Source organism: Culex pipiens, chromosome 1, assembly GCF_016801865.2.
Source record: "Culex pipiens pallens isolate TS chromosome 1, TS_CPP_V2, whole genome shotgun sequence".
Taxonomy (NCBI): Eukaryota; Metazoa; Arthropoda; class Insecta; order Diptera; family Culicidae; genus Culex; species Culex pipiens.
Window position 1 is genome coordinate 70,761,134 of NC_068937.1, and position 25,480 is coordinate 70,786,613.

At 38.4% G+C, this 25,480-nt stretch overlaps 3 protein-coding genes across 3 annotated transcripts; 1 reads left to right on the forward strand and 2 right to left on the reverse strand.

Moving 5' to 3' along the window:
* Positions 1-3,485: 3,485 nt before the first annotated feature.
* LOC120431961 (larval cuticle protein A2B-like) lies at positions 3,486-4,194 on the reverse strand. The gene is made up of 2 exons (XM_039597095.2): positions 4,057-4,194; positions 3,486-3,997 (listed from the first exon to the last, which is right to left on the reverse strand). The coding sequence occupies exons 1-2, from the start codon at positions 4,066-4,068 to the stop codon at positions 3,593-3,595; spliced, it is 417 nt and encodes a 138-aa protein (XP_039453029.1). The 5' UTR covers positions 4,069-4,194; the 3' UTR covers positions 3,486-3,592.
* Positions 4,195-4,708: 514 nt separating this feature from the next.
* LOC120431959 (larval cuticle protein A2B-like) lies at positions 4,709-5,402 on the forward strand. Its single transcript, XM_039597093.2, has 2 exons — positions 4,709-4,877; positions 4,938-5,402. Exons 1-2 carry the CDS (start codon positions 4,866-4,868, stop codon positions 5,340-5,342), a joined length of 417 nt encoding a protein of 138 aa, XP_039453027.2. The 5' UTR covers positions 4,709-4,865; the 3' UTR covers positions 5,343-5,402.
* A 1,780-nt stretch (positions 5,403-7,182) lies between these two features.
* Positions 7,183-17,272, reverse strand: LOC120431960 (cuticle protein-like). The gene is made up of 2 exons (XM_052705944.1): positions 17,243-17,272; positions 7,183-7,560 (listed from the first exon to the last, which is right to left on the reverse strand). Exons 1-2 carry the CDS (start codon positions 17,270-17,272, stop codon positions 7,183-7,185), a joined length of 408 nt encoding a protein of 135 aa, XP_052561904.1.
* Positions 17,273-25,480: the final 8,208 nt, after the last annotated feature.

The following is a 25,480-nucleotide window of genomic DNA, read 5'->3' on the forward strand; positions in this document are numbered from 1 at the left end:
TGTACATCCCATTACATTCATATAGTAGTCTACCATATCCACTGATGCTATACGCACATGATCCGGGGTCAAAATCCGACGACCTCTTGCTTGTTACGGCGGTAGACTCATAGATCTTAACTCCAGGGAGTCCTTGGATGACCATGGACATCCCATTACATTCATATAGTAGTCTACCATATCCACTGATGCTATACGCACATAATCCGGGGTCAAAATCCGACGACCTCTTGCTTGTTACGGCGGTAGACTCATAGATCTTAACTCCAGGGAGTCCTTGGATGACCATGGACATCCCATTACATTCATATAGTAGTCTACCATATCCACTGATGCTATACGCACATGATCCGGGGTCAAAATCCGACGACCTCTTGCTTGTTACGGCGGTAGACTCATAGATCTTAACTCCAGGGAGTCCTTGGATGACCATGGACATCCCATTACATTCATATAGTAGTCTACCATATCCACTGATGCTATACGCACATGATCCGGGGTCAAAATCCGACGACCTCTTGCTTGTTACGGCGGTAGACTCATAGATCTTAACTCCAGGGAGTCCTTGGATGACCATGGACATCCCATTACATTCATATAGTAGTCTACCATATCCACTGATGCTATACGCACATGATCCAGGGTCAAAATCCGACGACCTCTTGCTTGTTACGGCGGTAGACTCATAGATCTTAACTCCAGGGAGTCCTTGGATGACCATGGACATCCCATTACATTCATATAGTAGTCTACCATATCCACTGATGCTATACGCACATGATCCGGGGTCAAAATCCGACGACCTCTTGCTTGTTACGGCGGTAGACTCATAGATCTTAACTCCAGGGAGTCCTTGGATGACCATGGACATCCCATTACATTCATATAGTAGTCTACCATATCCACTGATGCTATACGCACATAATCCGGGGTCAAAATCCGACGACCTCTTGCTTGTTACGGCGGTAGACTCATAGATCTTAACTCTAGGGAGTCCTTGGATGACCATGTACATCCCATTACATTCATATAGTAGTCTACCATATCCACTGATGCTATACGTACATAATCCGGGGTCAAAATCCGACGACCTCTTGCTTGTTACGGCGGTAGACTCGTAGATCTTAACTCCAGGGAGTCCTTGGATGACCATGTACATCCCATTACATTCATATAGTAGTCTACCATATCCACTGATGCTATACGCACATAATCCGGGGTCAAAATCCGACGACCTCTTGCTTGTTACGGCGGTAGACTCATAGATCTTAACTCTAGGGAGTCCTTGGATTACCATGGACATCCCGAAGTACCCATAGACCTTTGAGAAACATAAAATTTTAGTAAACAAATATATTTTAAAAAAAATGTTTTTCAAATATTTTAATTTTAAACTTTTAATATTTATTTTTATAATCGTACAAAAAATGCTAGCTGTGGACCCCCCGAACTTGACAACTTTTTTATACATTTGTATTGGTTGTTTCCGTTGTGCTTAAAGGAAATGGCTATGCACCAGGCGCCTCCATATTTTTGTAGATGGCTCATATAGTTGGGAGGAGACGCAAGTTTTTTTTTAAATTGTTCGATTTTTTTATGTTAAAAAATTTACCAGCTTCTCGTCAGTCCGCGTGGACATAAAATCAAATTCTGTCGATTGCATCGGATTCGGGGATGCCTTTTCTCTGAGGAACCGATGAGATATCGTCAATCCCTTGACACAAGTTTTGTTTTGTCGAGTAGTGTTATACATGCAGTGTGTAATATTAAGTGTGTGATGTACAAGGTGACATAGGTGATGTACATGCTTTTGCATGCGATTTTACAATCGGAGTTTTTTTAAATGAAAAATAAAAATAATAAGAAATTCTCAAAAATCGTCCATTCCGAGCCAGCCACAATGAGAAAAAAGAGTTCCCAAAATCATGAACAAGCGTTCATGAAAATGGGAACCACGAACAATGTGTTCAAATCCCATGATACGTTTTTGGAAATCGTACCATGGGATTTGAACACTTTGTTCGTGGTTCCCATTTTCATGAACGCATGTTCACGATTTTGGGAACTCTTTTTCCGCCGTGCATATACATATTTGTCAAATTTCTCATCGATATGCCTTAAAACAACATATTTTCCCCATACTTGAACACCACTAAGAAGATTCCAAACTAAAATTTCTTCCAGGTTGTTGATATAGTTTCAAAAAAAAGTTAAAAAAATTAGAAATTTTCCCAATCAGAATTTTGGAGTCGATTTGACTCGATTTGAGTAAATGGTTCCTAACCACCGCTTATTGATGTATTTGAAAACATTTAATTATGGAATATGGAAGTTAGTACTTCAATTGCTTAAAAAATTGAGTTGCTAAATCTTTTAAAGTTTGTAGAAGTTGGTTTTAGAAGCCTTAAACTAGGTATATAATGTTTTAAAGTTATCCCACTTATGTACCAGCCCGGAAATTTGTTGAATAACCTTCGATAACTTCCAATGTCAACGATTTAGCCATTGTGAGTAGGGGGTCCAATTTTCCCTGGTTTTAAATTTCGCGGGAAACTGAAAAAAATATGTTTTGTAATAAAATTTAAAAAACAGTAGTTAATTATGTGGTTTCATTATATTAGCTATGATTTTAAGCTTAAAATCATCAATCTACACTTCAGTTCAAACAAGGATATCAGTTTTTAGATAGCTTAAAATATTTTTTTTTATGTTCTTTGTTGTGGTTTGGATTTTAAATCAACTACAATTTTCAATTCAATGTGATTGATTGAAATTGAAAAAGATTCTTATTAATATAACTATTGCTTTAATTTAATTTTTAAATAATATGTCTTTAAAAGCTTAAAAAATTTCTTCAAAGATATCAAAACAATAGGCAAACGATTTGGCTTAAACAGAGTTGTCTTAATTCCTTAGATTATTCTGATCCGGAATGAAAATTATTTTACTATGATATTTTTTTCAAGCTCAAAATTATAAATATACTTAAATATAATAAAAAGTCTGTTTGAAAATGTATAAAATTAAATTAAAAATATTGAAAGCGATAGGCATTTTGCGGATCTGTCAACTAAAATTTTAACAACTTTCTCAAATAAGCCAAATTAATTCTGATTTATGCCGAATAAAAATTTTAAATACTTATCGATTACTAAGTATTAATCTGATCATCTATTTCTGCAATCAAATCTTAATTTTCAAACCAAAATTTGTTTTTGTTCAATTTTGGGAATTCCCGGGACAAAATATAAAAATTCCCGGGATTTGGCAATTCCCGGGAATTTTGTACCGGGTAAACTCCGGATGGACGCACTAATTGTTAGGTTGAATTTGGTTTTGAAAGAAGAAGCTTAATGCTACTGATTGTGTCAAGCCAACAATAGATGAGTGATGCAAGTATGGGGATATTTTCTTGGTTTGATAAATTCACAGCTATTAGTGGGATTTCTTCAACGTCATTCAAGTAGAATTGCGTGTTCTTTTGCTTGTTTATCAAGATTTGAATTGAAATAAATAAATGTATTCTAGCATAACAATCAGAGCTACTGGATGCGATGAAGATCTATGATGGCGAGATGAAATAGGATCCAATTTAGTGGTGATAGTAGGTTGGGTAAGCGACCTTGGCCACTGGCAGGGCAACCTTGTGCACAACCGGGGCCGAGACGTAGTGCTGGACTGGGGCAACAACCTTGACGGCCTTGACGACCTTCTGGGTCAGCGGTTCACGGCGGACGACGGCGTTGAATCCGTTGTGCTCATCGGCGGTGTAGTCCACAACGCGACGGTAACCATCGGCATCGATCAGGGTGTACTGTCCGACGACATTGTCTCCGTGGCGTTCCTCCTGTTGGCTCTTGATGTCTCCGGTGTGGTCATCATGGACGGAGTACTGGAACTGGTACTCGGCGGGAGCTTCGGCATATTCCACGTGCTTCACGGCAACTGGGAGCAGACCAGCGCTGGCCACGGCAATCAGGGCAGACAGGAGGAAGAACTGTAAAGGGTTGAAAGGGTTAGCAAGGAGTTTGGGTAGCTTGGAAATTTTCAACTTACTTTGAAAGCCATTGTACAGGAGTGATGGAGTTAGACCGCTGTGATTGGAATGATAGCTGTTGAAAGAATGATACTGTTCTGTCCGCGACTTTCAATATTTATACCACTCCTCTGACAAGAACGAATTAGATCGATTTAAGGTATCACTTTCATGATTTCTCTCCAAAATCCGATCTCAAATGGGTATGTAAATTACCACACCCCGACCCACAGCACATGATCTTGCATTCGCATTCAACTAGATTGACAGATGTTCATAAAAATCTTTAAAAGCATGTTTCTTCGCGCCACGGTCAACGTCCACGCCTAAGACCGGTAGGCGCCTTTAATCACTTCTGCGTGGACCATTTTTTTTCTCCAAAGGTTCAATTCGAATTTCTATGCGCGATCCATATGCAGCGGAATAGGTTAATCTTAGGGGCGGCCATTCACGCTGACCAAAGTAATTCAAGAAAACGGAAAACATGTGCAGCAAAGTGTTTCACGGTGACAACCGGTTTGCAACCGAAAAAAAACAGCGTTTGTGGGCAGCTCCACCGTAAAGGAATATGGTTTAATGTGTCTACTTTGGCAAATTTGCGACAATGTGATTGGCAGGACCCCGTAAATTTGCAAATGGATTAACCATAGTGTCGAAAAATTAGAGCAACAGACAAGGTCAAAGTTAAGCATGGTCGAGCTTGACTGTCACAAGAATTCAAACCTGATTATATATAGGGTGAGTTTTTGTCAAAATCAGTATCATTCGAGTTTGACTAACATTCGAGCAATATTGACTTCCAGTTTCCAAAGAGTCTAACCCCCCAAAAATGTCGTCCAAGGTACAAATATCTTGTAAATTACACCAAATGATCTTCAATCTAATCGTCTTCAAATTTCAGCTTATCGTTCTGTCTGCCCTGATTGCCGTGGCCAGCGCTGGTCTGCTCCCAGTTGCCGTGAAGCACGTGGAATATGCCGAAGCTCCCGCCGAGTACCAGTTTCAGTACTCCGTCCATGATGACCACACCGGAGACATCAAGAGCCAACAGGAGGAACGCCACGGAGACAATGTCGTCGGACAGTACACCCTGATCGATGCCGATGGTTACCGTCGCGTTGTGGACTACACCGCCGATGAGCACAACGGATTCAACGCCGTCGTCCGCCGTGAACCGCTGACCCAGAAGGTCGTCAAGGCCGTCAAGGTTGTTGCCCCAGTTCAGCACTACGTCTCGGCCCCGGTTGTGCACAAGGTTGCCCTGCCAGTGGCCAAGGTCGCTTACCCAACTTACTATCATCACTAAAGCATTCATAGCAAAATTAGTCAAACGTTATTGTTGAAATAAATTTTGAAGTTGACACAATCATTTTTTTTTTATCAGAAAGAAATTAATTAAAGAATTAATTTGAAATACCTATCAATGAAAATTTCTCCAACTTTGCATGACACTTAACTTTTTTACGTAAACATTGTCATCAGTTTAAGTTTCAAGACTTTTCCTGAAAAAAGGTTCCATACCGGTCAGCGATTTGGCGGGCATATTTGTTTTAGAAAAATATTTATATCTTCATTCAGAACGCATTAGAAAATAATTTTCTAGATGCTGATTGTAATAGCATTTTCAAATCAAGATTATTTTTTCAATTGCAATTTTCTATTTCTGAGCTCTGTATCCTGAAGCAGAATTGACAGTCATTGCTCAAAGCATGAATGATACCATCTACGAGCTAAATTGAAGGTAGTAGAACGCATAATTTTTTTTTAATTTTTGAAATAGTGTTCATGTTTGTTCAAATCTTGAACTATTATTCATCAAAGCTGAAAAATTTCTCCGAAATTTTTCTTTTTGTACTTTGGGAATCGGACAAAGAACAAAAATTATTTTTTCTAGGTATTTTCCAATTGGCCTGACGATAACTATTATTTTTAACGATTTTCAATGATAAAAAAATTAAAGCAATTCTCTAGGAAGTCGCCCGATTTCCTTCATTTTCATTTTATGTATTTTTTTATTTGCATCAAACATTTTGGGGGCCATCCCTAAAACCTTTGGAAGCCATTTTGCGACATTGGCTGACTTATACAAGGCTCCATACAATTGTGACAGCTGTCCATACAAAAATGGCACGTAAATATTCGAAAATCTGTATCTTTCGAAGGAATTTTCTGACCGGTTTGGTGTCTTCAGAATGTTGTAGGTATTGAAGAGAACTATCCAGAAAAACACATTTGTTTTTGAGATATTGATCTTCAATTGTTTTGTTTCGTTTCTTTTATTTGCTATATTTCAGCAAACAGAGGTCCAATCTCGACTTTTCAAAAAAAAAAAAAAATGTAAATATGCAATGGGCAATCATGGACACTATTCAGACAATATTTTCAGGAATTGATAATCATGCATACTATTTAAAAAATGATAAACTTGAATTTTTCAGTTAAAATTTAACTTTAGGTGACTGTACTTGAAACGGTGCCAATTAAAATAAATCTCCAATCTTCGATTTTCTTTGACAAAAAAATTTGGCAACATTTTTGTCCATACTGTTCTAACCAAATTTTTTTTTCTAAATATGGATTATGGGAAATTTAATTTTGCATTTTTTTCTATAATTTAAAAATAATTAATAACTTTATTTTTCTACATAATTGTCATCAATACCTACAATAATGCCGAAGACACAAAGCATCTTTGATCATAGGGAAGAACGGCAAAAAGTTTGTGCCAAGTCAAAAAATATTTAAAAATCCATTTCCGGTTTTGGTGAAGAACGTCTCCTTTATAAAAGTTTAAAAATCTCTTAAGTAAAAATGCTTACAAAATTTTAAAATCAAGCAATGTATTGCAAAACTCGAAAAAAACTAACTCAAAACTCAGAAGCAAATCAAAATAATAATTGTAAACTTGAACAAAGGTTGGATGTTTGTTGGTTGTTTTTTCGCGTTCACGTGGCGAGATAGGGTCAAGAAATTTAAGAATCTAAATCTTAAATTGTCAATAATTGGCTCCATCGTGGACATCATCGTTATTTTATAATAAACAGTCAAACAGGTGTGTGATATTCTTCCACTAAAACCCTTTGCTTCACATTTCAACTATTGTATTATATTACGCACATATCAACAAATTGAGACTAGAGATGGTCTTAGTAGTGGTAGTTCAGGCTCGGGGTGGAGAAGCTCACGGTGGCCAGGTTGGCGGGGTAGGCAACCTTGGCCACTGGCAGAGCAACCTTGTGGACCACCGGGGCGGCAACGTAGTGCTGGACTGGGGCAACAACCTTGGCCACCGGGAGGACGGCCTTGACGACCTTCTGGGTCAGCGGTTCACGGCGGACGACGGCGTTGAATCCGTTGTGCTCATCGGCGGTGTAGTCCACAACGCGACGGTAACCATCGGCATCGATCAGGGTGTACTGTCCCTTGACGTCATCTCCGTGACGCTCCTCCTGTTGGCTCTTGATGTCTCCGGTGTGGTCATCGTGGACGGAGTACAAAAAAAAAATAAAAGTAGGTACCGTACCCTGGGGTCAATCGGGACACATGGGGCGAATTGGGACAGCAGTTTTAACCATGTTGGAGCACAATAATTTGATTTTTCTGGTTGGTTTATGTTAGAACAGAGTCATACCAACAAAATGAGTACATCCATTTACAAATTTAAAAGCTTTAAGTGCTCTAAAAACTGTTGTCCCTATTCAGACTGTAGTCCCGATTCGTCCCAGATTACGGTATTTTGTGAATTCAATTTTTAGAATAGGTACTCAAAAAAAAGGTTTTTTTTTTCGCGAACTTTTTTTCTGAAACCTTTTAATCATAACCTACAACTTTGCTGAAATAAACATTGCATTAAATAGAAATTTTAAGATTGTTTTGCTCCCATCCCCACGTTGGTCAAAATCGAGGAACATAAACCTAAAAAAATATCATGCTTCTATTTCAAAAATCGCATCATCTACCCTTATTTCGCAAACATTTTTTGCTCTAGTTTTCGTGAAACATGCGATTGGCTCCGATAAATCGGAACAGTTTGAAGTTTTTGGCTGCGTATTCCTTAAATTCCTAAAGGGAATGCCCCTAGGGCCAGACCAGGCCCTGATCCTGAGCCAAACTAATTGTATGGCACCACGGGCGGGGGTCATATGAACTTTTACGATTTTTTTTTTCGGTTTGGTTTGGCGTACGTTCAACAATATTATTGCAAAGAGGGCACACAGTTCAAACATACATTGTTGAGTCAGCTCTCGAATCGAATGTTTGCAATTCGGTCAATGTTTACTGTCCCCCTTTCCCCCCCACTCTGTAATAAACCAGTTTCAATCTAAAGTTTTAGCCAACGTTGTCACTCTGTTCAACAAAATCTACATAAACCTATTACGGAACTTTTCCACTCTAAGGAAGGAATAAACATTGTCAACAAGCCACTTGTGCCCTTATCTGTGCTGCTGCTGCTGTGTCCACAGAAATAAACACTGCTGGGAGCTCCAAGCTTCCGTCACAAAATTGCCGACAAAGTCGTCGTCGAAAGCTCCTTTTCCTCAAGAAAGGAGTGTGGCACTAGGCATAACGAAAACAAATCATAAATTGCTGAATAATGCTTGCCGTAATGATCCTACGCCACAATATGTCCTTCCGGCGCGCCTATAGGCTATGCAATGCAACAACAATAACAAACGCCATGATAGGGCGCAATCAAATCTTTGTTTCATAAACGTTGGAATGATATCTTCATTGGCCCTTCTTTGTGCCCTTTCCTTTCGTGCTCAGAACAATCGAGAGTCAATCAGCATCAGAGGCAATAAAACGTCGAATATATGTGAGCTTAAGTATCGAGAAGAAGTCTAAGCCGATCTGAGGGGGGGGGGGGCAAAGGATACTATACTATGAACATGTATGTATCAGAAATTGGCCCGATACATCAATCATGGGATGGGCCCTGAACAAGTTTCATAAATTCGTATCTTTTTATAGCCCATTCGCCACATCAGTCGAAACAATATCGAGACAGACGTGTAGTCGGGAGTATTGACTGAATTTGGAACAAGCAACCCATGATTTTTTTAATCAGCCATGCTTCTAAACCACCAACTCTTACTAAACATATTTCAATGGAGACGCATCATATTTCGCAGTAATTTTCAATTTTGACCCCTAGCGAACAACATGCTTCTTTGGAGTAAAAATAGGTTTGGGTGCTCTCCCCATTAAAGCCTTTGGACTCCTAGGTTCGAGCAATAACTTGCAATAGAGACCACAAAAGACCTGGAGGTCGTTAATGTGGATGGTTTGATTTTGACTCTAGCGAACATTTGCAAGAGAGCTGGCTTCATGAGGTATTCTTAAGGCCAACAACTGTACGGATTTATTCCTTACCATACGGTTTTTGACCCTCTTCGCGGATTTTTAACAGGCCGACTTTTTGATCTGATTTTTTTGTGTGATGCGTATTTGTACGGAATTTCAATGATGATAATAACAACTTTTCTAATTGAAATGCTTTTTTATTTAACTGGACAAAAGGACTTTTTGGATAGTTTTCTGAGTTTGCATCAGTTCAAAGATGATTATCTATAATTGTTCTTTTCAAATTCCTTACAAAACATATTTATCCAACAAATGATCCAAAGACTAAACTTTTGAAAACCTGTGGAAATTTGAATAAACAAATATTTCCGTGAAGACAATCAGAACGATACTATTCGTACAAACATAATTGACATTTCGTCAATTTTCGAACGCTTAACAAAAAAAATGGATAAATGTAAAGAGTTGATTTCTGCAATTCACGGTATAATGTTTTTAAACGTGAAAGTTATAAGCACTAAGATCGCAAAATGAAATTTGTAAGCTGTAAATACGACACAGTTTTTTAGTCCAAAATTCCTTTTATCTGAATAATTCCTTGTTATGCCATGAGGTCATACGGACAAAGTGCATGGATTAATGCTCAGCAAAAGTTGGTAGCCAAGCATGAATTTGTGATTTGGAGATAGATTCGCGATGAAAAATTTGATTTGAAGCAACATTTGTAAATATCAAGAACGTGATGGAAAAATGTCCCCACATTAAACAAATTCGCTTTATGAATAAGCAAGGACTTTACAAATTAACCATCATTTGTTTCAAAAAGCCTTTTCTACGTTTATTTTTAGCGAATTATTACACGAAGTGGCGGAAACAAAATATTTCAAATCGATATGGCCCATGAGAGATTTATACGTTAAAAGTTGTGTTTCACGTTCCTGATTCAAAATAATTACGATTTTTTTTCCTGAAAAAGCGTGTTTCCCATACCATGTACCATAGGAGAAAGCGCGTGATAGCTCAAGTAAATTTTAATATTTTTTTAATAAAACTTTTTCATATGTCGTTTTTTAGCATTTCTTTTACCTTTCATTAGTATTAACTTTAAAAAAAATGATTTTTAAATCAACATTTTTAATGTTTATTTAGTACAAGGCGTCTTCATATGTATGAAAAAAAAATTTATTCTGAAAAATGCAATAGAATACGAGTAGAATGCGAAAGCATATTTTGATTCGAACACATTCTTGATCAGGAAGGTGAAACACAATTTTCTTCGTATAATCACCCTTGGGTCATCTCTATTTATACAATTTTGCTTCCTCCATACCGTGATTAAGATGCACACAAAAACTATTTTGAGAGACTCGAAAAAAAAATTCAACCGATTTGGTTCATCCATGATATCGTTACATCCGTAAATGAGCTTTGTACTTACAGGCAAACTGTACCCTTTTTTTGCTGGGGCTCAAAACTCAATTTATTACACAGCAAACACTCTGAAAAACAATCATTAAAATAAAGAGTTTCTTAAAAATATGTACAGCCCACAATTTGAAAATAATGACAGAACACGCAAAATGTTATTTCAATCATCTCGCGATGATTTAAGAAAATGTTTAAGCATTTGCCCGAATTTATGAATAAAAAATGTAAATAATTGTTGTGAATATATAAGTCAACACTTGCTTCGCAAATACCAATTGAAATATTTTTTAGTTTTTATCTGTAATATATTTGGGATCGTTCAATATAGGAATATCGCAAAATCACAATCACTATTCAATTTCAAAAAAATATCCCGAATATATAGCTCTATTTCTTTGAAGTTTTTTGAATAAAATTAATTAGTTTGGCATTTAAATCTACTAAGGTTTTTTGAGAGTTGACTTATAGGAAAAACTGAAAACAATATTTAATGATTTAAATAACTTGTTTAAAATCATTTTTGTTTATTTGCAGGTCTACTAGCTTTCAAACATGTTTTCCTCCCGGATCCCTAAAACTGCTCTGCAAAAAAACAAAAATCTCGCCCCGGTACCAGTCCAATTCCGGCCGACAATAAACTGAGTAAAACACCAGCCATAATACCGCTCAGGCCACCAACCAACGCACCGTGCCCTGTTTTCTCCGACTCTGAGACTAAAATCGCGACAGAGTAAACAACGTGCTTATTGACACTGTTTTTATGGTGTTGATTGATCGTTTAGAGACTTTCCCCTCCGGCATCCCAACTTCAACCCCCCTTCAACACGTGGATCTACGTGCCACCCGCACCGTGCGCCACGTGTGCTCTTGATTGATTGTCAAATATTTAATCTCGGCCCGGCCACAACCCACAGCAACCACCCACTTCCAGACAGTATCAATCGAAATGAAAGCGATACACTCTGGAGGGACGACATGCATGGAGTTGGTTCGTTTGATATCTTGACTTTGCCCACGCGTCAGGTTAATCCAGCTAATGTTTTTTTTCCGGCTGGATTATATATAAACCATAATAGATAGAAATTTTTTACACGTGATAATCGATGGGAAAAATGCCAAAGGCATAAAGTTTATTTCACATTTTTGTCTCCACGAAATGCGCCAGAAGAATAATGCCGGGGAAGCGAACTACGGGAATGCCGTGTATTTTGCCAACTATGGAACAGCTGCTGCATTCATTTAAGATCACCTTTAGGCATATGAAAGCACATGCCACATAATTATGCTACAAGCCATCTCAGCTCAAATTGGAAGCTCATCATGCATAATAAATTGAATATTCATATATTTTTTATAAATTTACATTCCCTCAAGGCCAATTACCAAGCGATAAAACCACAAACAGCAACTTGTTGAGAATTCTTGGGAATCTTCACATTCCCATTTCTAAGCATCAATCTAAGCATTAATCCATACTATAGACATCAATTCCTTTCAATCGTCCAGCTGGGCTAGCGACGTCGGTCAGTCAGTTAGTCCGTTCACAGGGACGAGTACGATGAATAGAACCAATAATCGTACCGTATGAATTGCACCGCAGGGAATATTATACTCGAATAGAATCATCGTTCCCAGCTTGGATTCCAGCCTATACAAAGAGAGAGAATAGGCTAAGGTCACTCCAAATAGGCTAACGATGTTACCAGGGAAGAAAATTGCTACCCATTCAGGGGGAAACTTTTCCTCTCATTGATAACGAGTTGGTAATTAAATGCGCATTTCAAGGGCCAATTGAGGAACACCTCAAGCTTAAGTAATCCATAATTTCTGCGTCAATTACCGCATTATGTTGTGTTAAGTGGTACTCCATGCATTTCTTTCAGGACAACAAAGAAGTTACCGTCGGGACACATGGAGCGAATTTTGACAGCAGTTTTAACCATGTAGGAGCACAATATTTTGATTTTTCTGGTTGGTTTCGGTTAATACAGACTGAGACCAACAAAATGTGTACATCCATTTCCAAACTTAAAACCATAAAATGCTCTAAACACTGCTGTCCCTATTCAGACTGTAGTCCCGATTCGCCCCAGATGACGGTACCTGATTGTAGTATTCAAGATTTTTTATGAATGTGCAAAAAACGAGCAAATCTATTAAACTCTCATGTTTTCTAAAGAAATCAATCTTTTCAAAAACATGTTATGCAGCGAATCATTGTGATTATTCCGGCTATTGGCCATTCGCTTCCAGTCAGTCATGCAGCAAATATTGCTTGAAAACCACCCCCCAGGCACAATCGACCGTCCTCTCGATGCACTCTCGCCACTCTGGTGGCACCGGAAGCTGTCATCGCAGAATCGTTAATGCCATTAGCCTGAAGCACTTTTCCAATCAATAGCACACGAGCATCCATTGTTCAAAGGTGCGAACAAGAGAATGCGTTGCACTCGTCACCGGTTTCACCACAGCCTTCATTCAATCATTAGAACATTTTTTGTAGGAATTAATTTAAAATTCATATTGAGAAAATCTATTTATTTATTTTTTTTCAATGAAAATATAATTTAGAAAAACCTACCTGTACCAACACCAAAAACAACTCTCCTATAGCTCTGGTGCATTGTTCGGGAAAATCTGCAGATATTTTTCTCCTTGCTCGAGTGCACCGCAAATATCGGATTGGAATTTATATGCACGCGTTGTTATTTTCCTTCTTCTTTTTTTCTTCCTGCACTTTTCTTAACTGTTTACGAAACGTGATGCATTTAAACGGCAGTGATTGCGACGAGGACATCATCGAGCAGTGCATAAATAATGGAGAGTCGAATTGTTTAAAAAAAACTGGAAATACCGGGCGTCTCCATTGATAGCACTTGATATTTTTGAGCTGTCAATCGAAATTTTCAAATTGTTTATGAGATTTGTTATTGATTATAATCAATATGGTCAAAAATAGGTGTTTTTGGGTCATATTAAAGATTGATGTTGATTTGAAAATGTTAAAAAATATTTGTCTTCGAAAGAACGGAAAGTTTTAACTTACTTTCATTTTTTACGTTGAAAATCGGAGGTGTATTTGTGGAATTAACGTATCTTAAAAATTTTGCGCTAATTTGGTCATTTAGAGAAACCTCATTTTGGATATCTGTTTTTTTCAGAATTGGGAAAATCTTCATGTCTTTGAAGCAAATATAAAGAAAATTTTCTTATGGGACCATCCATAAACCACGTGGACACTTTAGGGGGGGGGGGGTATGGCGATTGTCTACGATCCATACAAAAAAGATTTTTTTTGTATGTACAATTGTTCACGAAGGGGGGGGGGGGTTACAGATTCCCAAAAAAGTGTCCACGTGGTTTGTGCATGGTCCCTATATAACATTGCGGCTTTACTACGTTGCGATTTTTAACACTTTTTTTAAATATCAAAATTGTATGATATCAAAACCGTTTCAACACCCAAACGGCGGTCGCATGATTGTGATGCATAGGGGGATGGCGTCGCTATTTTTAGACCACATTTTCCACTTTTTCTCATCGAAACCGACTACTTTATCGACTTCTTTTTGCTGGGCGAGATAGGACGCCGTCTATTTTTAGACGATGACTCAGCACTTTTCCACTCTTGCGCTTAAAAAAACCAGGTGGCAGCACGATGTAACGCCACGTCCCTATGGCGGCATGAAAGTATATCAGAATCTGCATGAAAACTGTCCTCATTCGTTTTTTGCGATATAGGGGTATGACATTTTTGCCCGTTACTGACAATTTTCGACATTACCGACAGTTTTTTGGTTGTATTTCACAAAAAAAACCATATCAGAACGAGAATTGAATCACCAACTTCTTGATTATTGATCCAACTCGCTACCACCACGCCATGGACGCCATAGATGAAAGGTAAGTGTAAGAGCACCAACATATTCTTCTCTTTCAGTCGGTATCTGATCGAGGTACAAGCAAGACGTGTTTGTTTTCGCTAGAGCACCGAAGCTTCTAATCGTTCAACGGATCAAGGGATCCACCGCCGACTTCTCGAAGGTTGACCTTACGAGTGCGTACGTGACACGCGTGACAGTTCGTGAACGTGAATAGTGCGTGAAAGCCAATTATCGCCGGTCAAGTTCACCATCAGCAGCCGAACCACAAAGGCAACCCTCCAAACCGCGAAGCGTGTTTTGGAGTTTTCGAAAACGTTTACACAAGGCATTGTCTAACCGCGAGAGCTAGACAAAGGAGCACCACCGAATACAATAGCAAACGGACGGTTTGTTTCATCCTCATCAACTCGGCGTGGCAAAATCTAGAGTTAAGTAGAAAATCATCTCCCCCTCCCCCCATGTCTGGGGGCGAAGGCGGCATGGAAAGCGATGGCGAAGATGACGAGGCTTCCAATGTGCGCACAAAGATCTACCCTAATGGCTCAACAGGGCCGTTTATTGTCTTCTTTCGGCCCAAATTGAAACCCCTAAACCTGATCAGCATCACCCGAGATCTAACGAGAAAGTTTTCTGGCGTATCCGAAATAAAACGTGTCCATGCTAACAAGATCCGCGTAGTCGTGAATAACATCTCTCACGCCAATGAAATTGTCACCTGCGAGCTTTTCACGCTCGAATATCGAGTTTACATCCCTTCACGCATCGTGGAGTGTGATGGTGTTGTCACAGAAGAGGGCTTAACCCTAGATGAGCTGTATGAGTGCCGTGGTTACTTCAGAAACCCTGCCGTGAGCCCCGTGAAGATCATTGAGGTTAAACAACTGTTCTCCTCCTCCACACAGGATGGCAAAACGGTTTACTCCCCTTCGAACTCTTTCCGAGTGACCTTTGAAGGATCCGCTCTGCCAAAATACATTGAGATAGACAAGGCTCGTCTACCTGTTCGACTTTTTGTCCCCAAGGTAATGAACTGCCAAAAATGCAAACAACTCGGCCATACCACAGCTTACTGTTGCAACAAGGCTAGATGCATCAAATGCGGTGAAGAGCACGATGATAGTAGCTGTACGCAAGCTGCTACCAAGTGCCTCTACTGCGACGAGGACGCCCTTCACAAACTCTCGGATTGTCCGACGTATAAGCAGCGTCAGGAGAAACTTAAGCTTTCTCTGAAGCAACGATCGAATCGTACTTTTGCGGAAATGCTCAAACAAGCCACCGAACCACTCAATTCTGGAAACATCTACAATATACTGCCTTCCGACGAGACGGTCGCCGACTCGATCAATGCGGGCGCGTCAACGTCCGGGACGGGTAACTCGAGGAAAAGGAACAATGGATCACCAAGCATCCGCCGAAAAGAAATAAAGCTATCCCCACAACAAGACAGGATCCCTAATTTTCAGCCAACTCCCCCTGGAATCAACCCCCCCGGTTTCCCCCCATTGCCAAGGCCCCCACCTCTGACCCCCAAGCCAAATCCTAACAAACCTAAGCAAGGATTAATCGGTTTCACAGTGTTGATTAACCAAATTCTCGATGCGCTCCAGATTTCCACCGGTGTTCGAACCGTGGTAATCACTCTGATCCCTTTCGTTCGGACATTTTTGATCAAATTATCTGAACAATGGCCCCTTATTTCAACAATCATATCCTTCGATGGATAATTCAACGTCGAAGATGAATGAAGAAATTTCTGTTCTCCAGTGGAACTGCAGGAGCATTGTTCCAAAATTAGATTCTCTTAAAATATTAGCTCACGAAACTAAATGTGAAGTATTTGCTCTCTGTGAGACATGGCTTCCACCCAACGATGATGGTCTGAATTTTCCCAATTTTAATATCATTACCAAAAATAGAGACGACTCCTACGGAGGGGTTTTGTTAGGCATAAGACACGGTTTAACATTCCAAAGATTGAATCTTCCTTCTCAGCCTGGAATTGAAGTAGTTGCGATTCAGGTTCAAATTAAGAATAAATGTTTTTCAATAGCTTCTGTATATATCCCGCCCAAAACAAGTGTTAATCGTCAACAGTTAAAAAACATCGTTGAAATGATGCCTGAGCCAAGACTTATTCTCGGCGACTTCAATTCTCATGGGACAGGATGGGGTGAATTGTACGACGACAATCGAGCAAATCTTATATATGACTTATGTGATGAATTTAATCTAACTATTAAGAACAGTGGTGAAATAACTCGAATTGCTAGACCTCCTGCAAGGGAAAGTAGATTGGATTTGTCAATTTGCTCAAGAACACTCTCAATAGATTGCACCTGGAACGTAATTCAAGATCCCCATGGTAGCGATCACCTTCCTATTTTGATTTCAATTGCGACAGGAAATCAACCTGTAGAACCAGTCAGCTATACATACGATCTTACGAAAAATATAGATTGGAAAAGATATGCTCTCATTATCACCGAGGCGATTGAATCAATAGATCCTCTTACCCCCCAAGAAGAATACACCTTCCTTGCAAATCTCATCCACAGTAGCGCGATCCAAGCTCAAACAAAACCAATACCATCTGCTTCTTCCCGAATGCGACCTCCATCTTTATGGTGGGACAAGGAGTGCTCGGAAGTGTACTCTGAGAAATCAAATTCTTTCAAAATTTACAGACGAACGGGTCAAATTGAGTCTTACGAACAGTACCTCCTTTTGGAGATTAAGTTCCAAAATTTAGTAAAATGTAAAAAACGAAACTATTGGCGAACGTTTGTTGATGGGCTTTCACGCGAAACCTCCATGCGTACTCTTTGGACTACAGCAAGAAGAATGAGAAACCGAGCTCCCAAAAACGCTAGTGAAGAGTATTCTGATCGGTGGTTGCATAATTTTGCCAGAAAAGTGTGCCCCGACTCCACGATTCCCAAACAGAAAAGGTATTCGAATGATCTTGTATTCCCGGAACTATCATCCGCGTTCTCGATGATAGAATTCTCGGTCGCTCTCCTTTCATGCAATAACACTGCCTCTGGAATGGATGGAATTAAATTTAATCTCCTGAAAAATTTGCCTTCCGATGCAAAATGTCGACTATTAAACTTATTCAATATTTTCCTTGAACAAAACATCGTCCCAGAAGTCTGGAGACAAGTCAGAGTTATAGCTATTCAAAAACCGGGTAAGCCGGCCACCGATCACCATTCATATAGGCCCATTTGTATGCTATCGTGCGTGCGAAAGTTATTGGAAAAAATGATACTTTTCAGATTGGATAAATGGATGGAATCAAACGGATTATTATCAGATACTCAGTTTGGATTTCGTAGGGGCAAGGGAACGCAGGATTGTTTAGCGCTGCTTTCAACCGAAATTCAACTAGCTTTCGCTAAAAAAGAACAAATGGCTTCAATTTTCTTAGATGTAAAGGGAGCATTTGATTCAGTGTGCATCGAGGTGCTAGCAGATAAACTCCACAAAAGTGGACTCCCACCTTTATTGAACAATTTTTTGTATAACTTACTCTCGGAAAAACACATGAATTTCATTCATGGTAACGTGACAATCACAAGATCTAGCTTTATGGGCCTTCCTCAAGGATCATGTTTAAGCCCTCTCTTGTACAATTTCTATGTAAATGCAATTGACTCTTGCCTCGATAACGGGTGCACAATAAGACAATTGGCAGATGATTGCGTTGTATCAGTTACTGGTCAGTCGGCCAACCATCTTTCTGAACCTCTGCAGAACACTTTAAACAATTTATCTCGCTGGGCTATGGAATTAGGAATCGAGTTCTCAACTGAGAAAACGGAAATGGTCGTCTTCTCCAGAAAGCACAACCCCCCCTCACTGAAGCTGTACCTACTGGGAAAACTTATAATACAGTCCCTGGTTTTCAAATATCTCGGTATTTGGTTTGACTCGAAAGGTACTTGGGCTTGTCAAATAAGATACCTGAAACAGAAATGCCAACAGAGAATAAACTTCCTCCGAACAATCACGGGTACGTGGTGGGGTGCACATCCCACGGACCTCATTAGGCTATACCAAACGACGATACGTTCAGTATTGGAATATGGATGTTTTTGCTTTCAATCCGCCGCGAAAATCCACATGATCAAACTTGAAAGAATACAGTATCGTTGTCTGCGCATTGCCTTAGGATGCATGCACTCAACTCATACGCTGAGCCTAGAGGTACTTGCAGGCGTTCTTCCGCTGAAAACCAGATTGTATCAGCTCGCTCACAGAACGTTGATTCGTTGTGAGATTAGGAATCCATTAGTGATCCAGAACTTCGATCTTCTTCTCGACAAAAATCCTCAGACTAGGTTTATGACTATCTATCACAACCACATAACCAAGGAAATCTCACCTTCAAACTTTACTCCCAACCGCAGCACAATAAGCAGCACGCATAACCCATCAGTTTTATTTGATTTATCTATGCAACAAGAAATCAAGATGATACCAGCAAGTCAACTTTCGCAATTAGTACCGCATATTTTTTTGTCTAAATATAACCATATTAAGGCGGAAAACATGTTCTACACAGACGGATCGCTAATCGAAGGGTCCACAGGCTTCGGGGTATTTAATACGAAAGTAAGTGCCTTCCACAAACTTCAAAATCCTGCTACAGTAGGGGAGAGTGGGGAGACTTGATCCCCTTTTTTTGTATCGCACATAACTCTGTCAATTTTTCACAAAACTATGATCTTTTTGCATGAATTGAAAGCTTAAACATTCAACTATGTTTGGCTGATAAGGGTATTTCATCAGATAAACTTTTCGAATCATGCCAAGCGTTTTAAAAAAATATTTTAAACCGGCATTTTCAATATGTTGGGGGTAACTTGATCCCCCTTTCAACATTTTGAAGAAATCTTATGCAAAATGTTTCTTATTCATCCAAACTTTTAATTTTCTATAAGTTACAGCTATTTCACATTAAACCTGTACGTTTGTGTTCAAAATATTACAAGTTTAGCATGCAAAACATTTAAAAACATAAAATTTTCTTTTTTAGACCAATATTGAGCATGTTTACAAAAGCTGGTAATTTTTGTTTATAAAACTTTTGAAAAATGGTTCAAACTGCAGTAAGTTATATACAACTATACTAAAGAAAACTATGTACGAAAACCCCGCCCAATTATTTAATCTTGAGGCTGATTCCAGTGACTGTAAAAATGCAGGAATCAAGTCTCCCTAAACGCACTTTTTTAAACAATTGATTGTGAAAATAGTATGACGATAAATTTAAAGTCAAATGCGTAAGGGTTTTGGAGTTGATATGTTTATCAAACAATTCATGCATAAAAAATATTTTTTTGAATAATTTTTGTGTTTTCTATACTTATCAAAACAAAGAAAAAAGATCTCTTGGAAGTTTTTTGCAGCACTTCTTAGAAAAATGTGTGTAACTCAATCTAAACATTTTTTAATTTTTTTCTTTGTTTTCTACAATGAGTTTTAGTCAATTTCGCACAACTTTCTAGAACAAAGCTAATTGTTTTACCCACATGCTGACGAGATACAGGCTTGGGATCAAGTCTCCCCGGGGATCAAGTCTCCCCACTCTCCCCTATACGTAGCAGAACAAGCTGCAATTCATTATGCACTAGGGATCATTAACCTGCAGCCACAAGATCACTACTACATATTTTCTGACAGCCTTAGTACAATTGAGGCTCTCCGGTCGTTGAAATCACCCAATTCCTCGTCGTTCTTTTTTCATAAAATTAAAGAAATCATGAGTTTACTGGTAGAGAAAAAATACAAAATTACTCTTGTTTGGATCCCTTCTCATTGTTCTGTATTAGGAAATGAGAAAGCGGACTCGTTGGCAAAGCAAGGTGCCTTGGAAGGATCCACTTACGATCGTATTATCACTTATGACGAATATTTTACAATCCCTCGTCAAGAATCTCTTGTAAGCTGGCAAACCAAATGGGACAAAAGCGAAATGGGTCGATGGCTTTACTCTATCAGGCCAAAAGTTTCTACAACTTCGTGGTTCAAACACATGAATGTTGAAAGGGATTTCATACGCGTAATATCAAGATTAATGTCAAACCACTACCTACTCAACGCTCACTTATATCGGATTAACTTAAAAGATGACAATCTCTGCGGTTGTGGAGAGGGTTATCACGATATCGAACATATTGTTTGGAACTGTCCAGAGAACCTTCACGCTAGATCTCAACTCTTAGACTCCCTTAGGGCCCAAGGAAGACAATCAGACTTCCCTGTTCGTGACATTTTGGCAAGTCAAGATGTGCCATATCTTCTCTGCTTGTACCGCTTTCTAAAGTCAATTAAAGTGCACCTGTAACAGCATCAATCTCGCAAGCATCGCCACCCTGCAACCTAGCAATAGTAACATCTGATAAAAACTAGAACCTTAGCCCGCACAGAAGCAAAAGTCCGTCCTTAAACATAATGTATTATTAACCTCGAAACAGCCGCGAGTATTCGGCTTTCCCCCTTTACTAACCCTAGCTTTAAGTAATTATGTAAAAATGATATCCGGCTCCGTAAAACTTTGGTAGATGAGCCTAAATAAATAAAGACAGTTATATAAAAAAAAAAAAATATTCTTCTCTTTGGAGTGCTGCTCGGGGACGGCCAGCATTATACAGACATCAGAATTTTCACCAAACTACGTTTTTTCGAAAAAAAAATACTCAAAATTTCAGTTTTTACAATATGAGTAATACGTAAATTGAATTTTCTACGATAAGTGTCTTTGTTCTTCTTCTTTTTTGAATCGCTTGGTATTCAGGTTTTTAAGCGAAGATGGCGTTCGAATGTTGAACGTCCGAAATGTCAAAGTAGCACCAACATTAGAAAATGTAGCGAAGCAAGTTTTGCGAAAGTTTAGGTGCGATCGACAGGCCATAGAGCAATCTACGTGCGTATGTAGTGCGTGTACGTACACGAAAAAGATTGAGGTTAAATTTTGTCCGGCTAGCAAAATCAAATGGTGCGCTAGTGTGTGTAAGCAAAACGTCATAAAGCTCTATTGAGGAAAGGCTATAAAATCACTCGGAAAATGAACTTTTTAATTATACCTCCTAGACCTACCGTCATTTATACATATCGACTCAGAATCAGTATGAGTGTTTGGCTGTATGTAGACATGTGTACCAAATCAATGTCACTGGAATGTCTCGTCACAGGCTCAACCGATTTTGGCCGGAATGGTTTTAATCGATCCGTCTTATCGTCCCCTAAGTTGCTATTTAAATTCATGCAGTTTTATCATGTATTTAAAAAGTTATGTTAAAAAAAACTGTTTCATATTAAGAGCGAGTTTTTCACCGATGTGAAACAGGTCGTATCAAGTTGCTCCGATTTGGATGAAACTTTCAGGGTTTGTTTGTATATATATTAGATGAACTCATGCCAAATATGAGCCCTCTACGACAAAGGGAAGTGGGGTAAAACGGGCATTGATGTTTGAGGTCCAAAAAACATGAAAAATCTTAAAATTGCTCGCATTTCCGTAAAACTTCATCAATTCCAAATCCCTTAGATGCATTCGAATGGTCTTTTGAAGCCCTTCAAAATGTGCTATAGACATCCAGGATTGGTTTGACTTTTTCTCATAGCTTTTGCAAATTACTGTTAAAAATTGATTTTTTTAAATCCTTAAAAACTTTTTGCAACAGCCTCAAACACCCATACTCCCATAGGTCAAAAGTTAGGGAATTTCATGGACTATAAGCCTACGGTATTAACTTTTTGGCCAATCGCAGTTTTTCTCATAGTTTTACGATTTTTCTATAACAAACATTTTACAACGTTGGTTTTTGCCCTGTAGGCTTCCATAGCGGCACTTTGTGGTCTTAATTTTGACATATTCTCAATGTTCTCAACTTTGTCATATTCGGAATCCTCGGAAAATTTCACGTTAGTGGTAAATTTGATTGGAAAAATTGCCATTTAGAATGAATTAAAATATTTTTTAACAATTTGTTGGATTAAGGTTGAAACAGGTTTTCGCCTACTTGATACAGCATTTGACGTATTGATCACAGAGTAAATAAGATCTTTTTTTTTTCAAAAATGTTTTATTTAATTATTTTTCAAATCAAATTTACCACTCCAATACTTCCAACTAACGTGAAATTTTTCGAGGATTTCGAATATGACAAGGTTGAGAACAAAAAGTTCCGCTATGGAGGCCAACAGGACAAAAACTAACGTTGTTAAATGTTTGTTGTAGAAAAATCGAAAAACTATGAGAAAAACTGCGATTGGCCAAAAATTCTTTGCCGTAGGTTTATAGTCCATAAAATTACCTATCTTTTGACCTATGAGAGTATGGGTGTTGGAGGCTGTTGCAAAAAGATATTAAGGTTTAAAAAAATCTATTTTTAACAGTAATTTGCAAAAGTTATGAGAAAAAGTCAAACTGATCCTGGATGTCTATGTCCCATTTTGAAGTGCTTCAAAAGACCTTTCAAATGCATCTACGAGAGTTGGAATTGATGGAGTTTTACAGAAATGCGAGCAATTTTAAGATTTTTTTACGTTTTTGGCCCGTTTTACCCCACTTCCTTTTGTCGTAGAGGGCTCATATTTGGCATGAGTTCATCTCATGTATAGACAAACAAACGCTGAAAGTTTCATCCGAATCGGAGCACCTCGATACGACCTGTAACACATAGGTGAAAAACTCGCTCTTAGGCTGTGGGAACTCAGCTGGCTACGGAGACCGTAATATGTTTTGTTCGCAGCTCAAAAAAGAGTTCGGCCAGAAGTCCGTCCTTTTCCCGTTCTCAAACTTCTTTTTATGGAAATTTCGGATAAAAACATTGAACATTTTTTTATTATTTTCCTTTTTTATTTCGTGTCATAAGCTAATATTTTTTTACGCTTTTTGCCTCTACCCCTAGCATTTTACGGTGCCATCTACCTCTGTTGCATGCTTGCTCGCTAATCTACATTACATTTGCTCTCAACTCTAACACTTACACGCGTGCACTTGCATTCTCCACTCTAGACATTCAATGGCATTTTTTTTCTCTCGCTGCTTATACTGTGGTCTTTTTTTTTCAAGCATTGTTTCCCCCCGTTATTGGTATACAAAATATATATTTATTTCATATATTGCAAAATAATCGTCTGAAAATATATAATCGTGTTATATTTCCATTGCGGTAATGTTTTTTTTTTTGCTTTTTTTTGTATCGTGTTTTCTTCCTAGCCATTGCACAGTGGTCCAGATCGCAAAATTAAGTGGAAAATGGATTTTCCGAAAAATGGTGACGTTTTGGAGCTTTGGTGTCTTCAGAAGAGTTGTTGCAAATGGAAAGGGGCAACTTTTGGTTTGGTTCAAAATTAGGGTGGTTCACGATTAGGGTGATTTTGAAAATCTAACTTTTCAGGAATATTTTTGGGAATTTTTTTGTCTTCTAGAAAGTTGATGGGCTTGCCAATCCAAGCAACTTTGTCGAAGACACCAAAATTTTATCTCGTAATCTACGCCTTCTATGACCAAATTTATAAAAAGCATCTGAGCAAACCTTCAAAAATCAGTTTTTTGAACGTGGCAATTCAGGGTTAACTTTTAGAGAAAAGTGATATTCGGAGCACTTTTAGAGCTCTACAAAACAAACATTTTCATTTTTTGACATGTCAATTTGGACTTAAGGGTCAAAAGTTACAGCCATTTTAAGGTAAAAAAGATGCAAATTTAAAACTTAAGTATCTCAAAATGGCGCAAGCCAAATTTTAAGCACTAGGTTGCATTTGAAAGAAGAGATCTAGCACTACAAACGCTGAAAAAATCTCAGGGGTGTTTTTCTTTAAACTTGAGATATCTTCATTTGAAAAAGTCTAATTTTCAAGGGAAAACCATATGGGACCACCCTAACGAAATTCGAAAATTGTCCAAATATATGTTTTTCCATGTAATTTTGCCCGCTAAATCTGAATCTGCCCTCAGAATTGAGCCAAAATGTCAACAAATCGATTTTTGGTCATATTTTGGGTTTAAATGATAATTTTACATGGAAACCCAAAATATGACCAAAAATCGATTTGTTGACATTTTGGCTCAATTCTGAGGGCAGATTCAGATTCAGCGGGCAAAATTACATGGAAAAACATATATTTGGACAATTTTCGAATTTCGTTAGGGTGGTCCCATATGGTTTTCCCTTGAAAATTAGACTTTTTCAAATGAAGATATCTCAAGTTTAAAGAAAAACACCCCTGAGATTTTTTCAGCGTTTGTAGTGCTAGATCTCTTCTTTCAAATGCAACCTAGTGCTTAAAATTTGGCTTGCGCCATTTTGAGATATTTAAGTTTTAAATTTGCATCTTTTTTACCTTAAAATGGCTGTAACTTTTGACCCTTAAGTCCAAATTGACATGTCAAAAAATGAAAATGTTTGTTTTGTAGAGCTCTAAAAGTGCTCCGAATATCACTTTTCTCTAAAAGTTAACCCTGAATTGCCACGTTCAAAAAACTGATTTTTGAAGGTTTGCTCAGATGCTTTTTATAAATTTGGTCATAGAAGGCGTAGATTACGAGATAAAATTTTGGTGTCTTCGACAAAGTTGCTTGGATTGGCAAGCCCATCAACTTTCTAGAAGACAAAAAAATTCCCAAAAATATTCCTGAAAAGTTAGATTTTCAAAATCACCCTAATCGTGAACCACCCTAATTTTGAACCAAACCAAAAGTTGCCCCTTTCCATTTGCAACAACTCTTCTGAAGACACCAAAGCTCCAAAACGTCACCATTTTTCGGAAAATCCATTTTCCACTTAATTTTGCGATCTGGACCACTGTG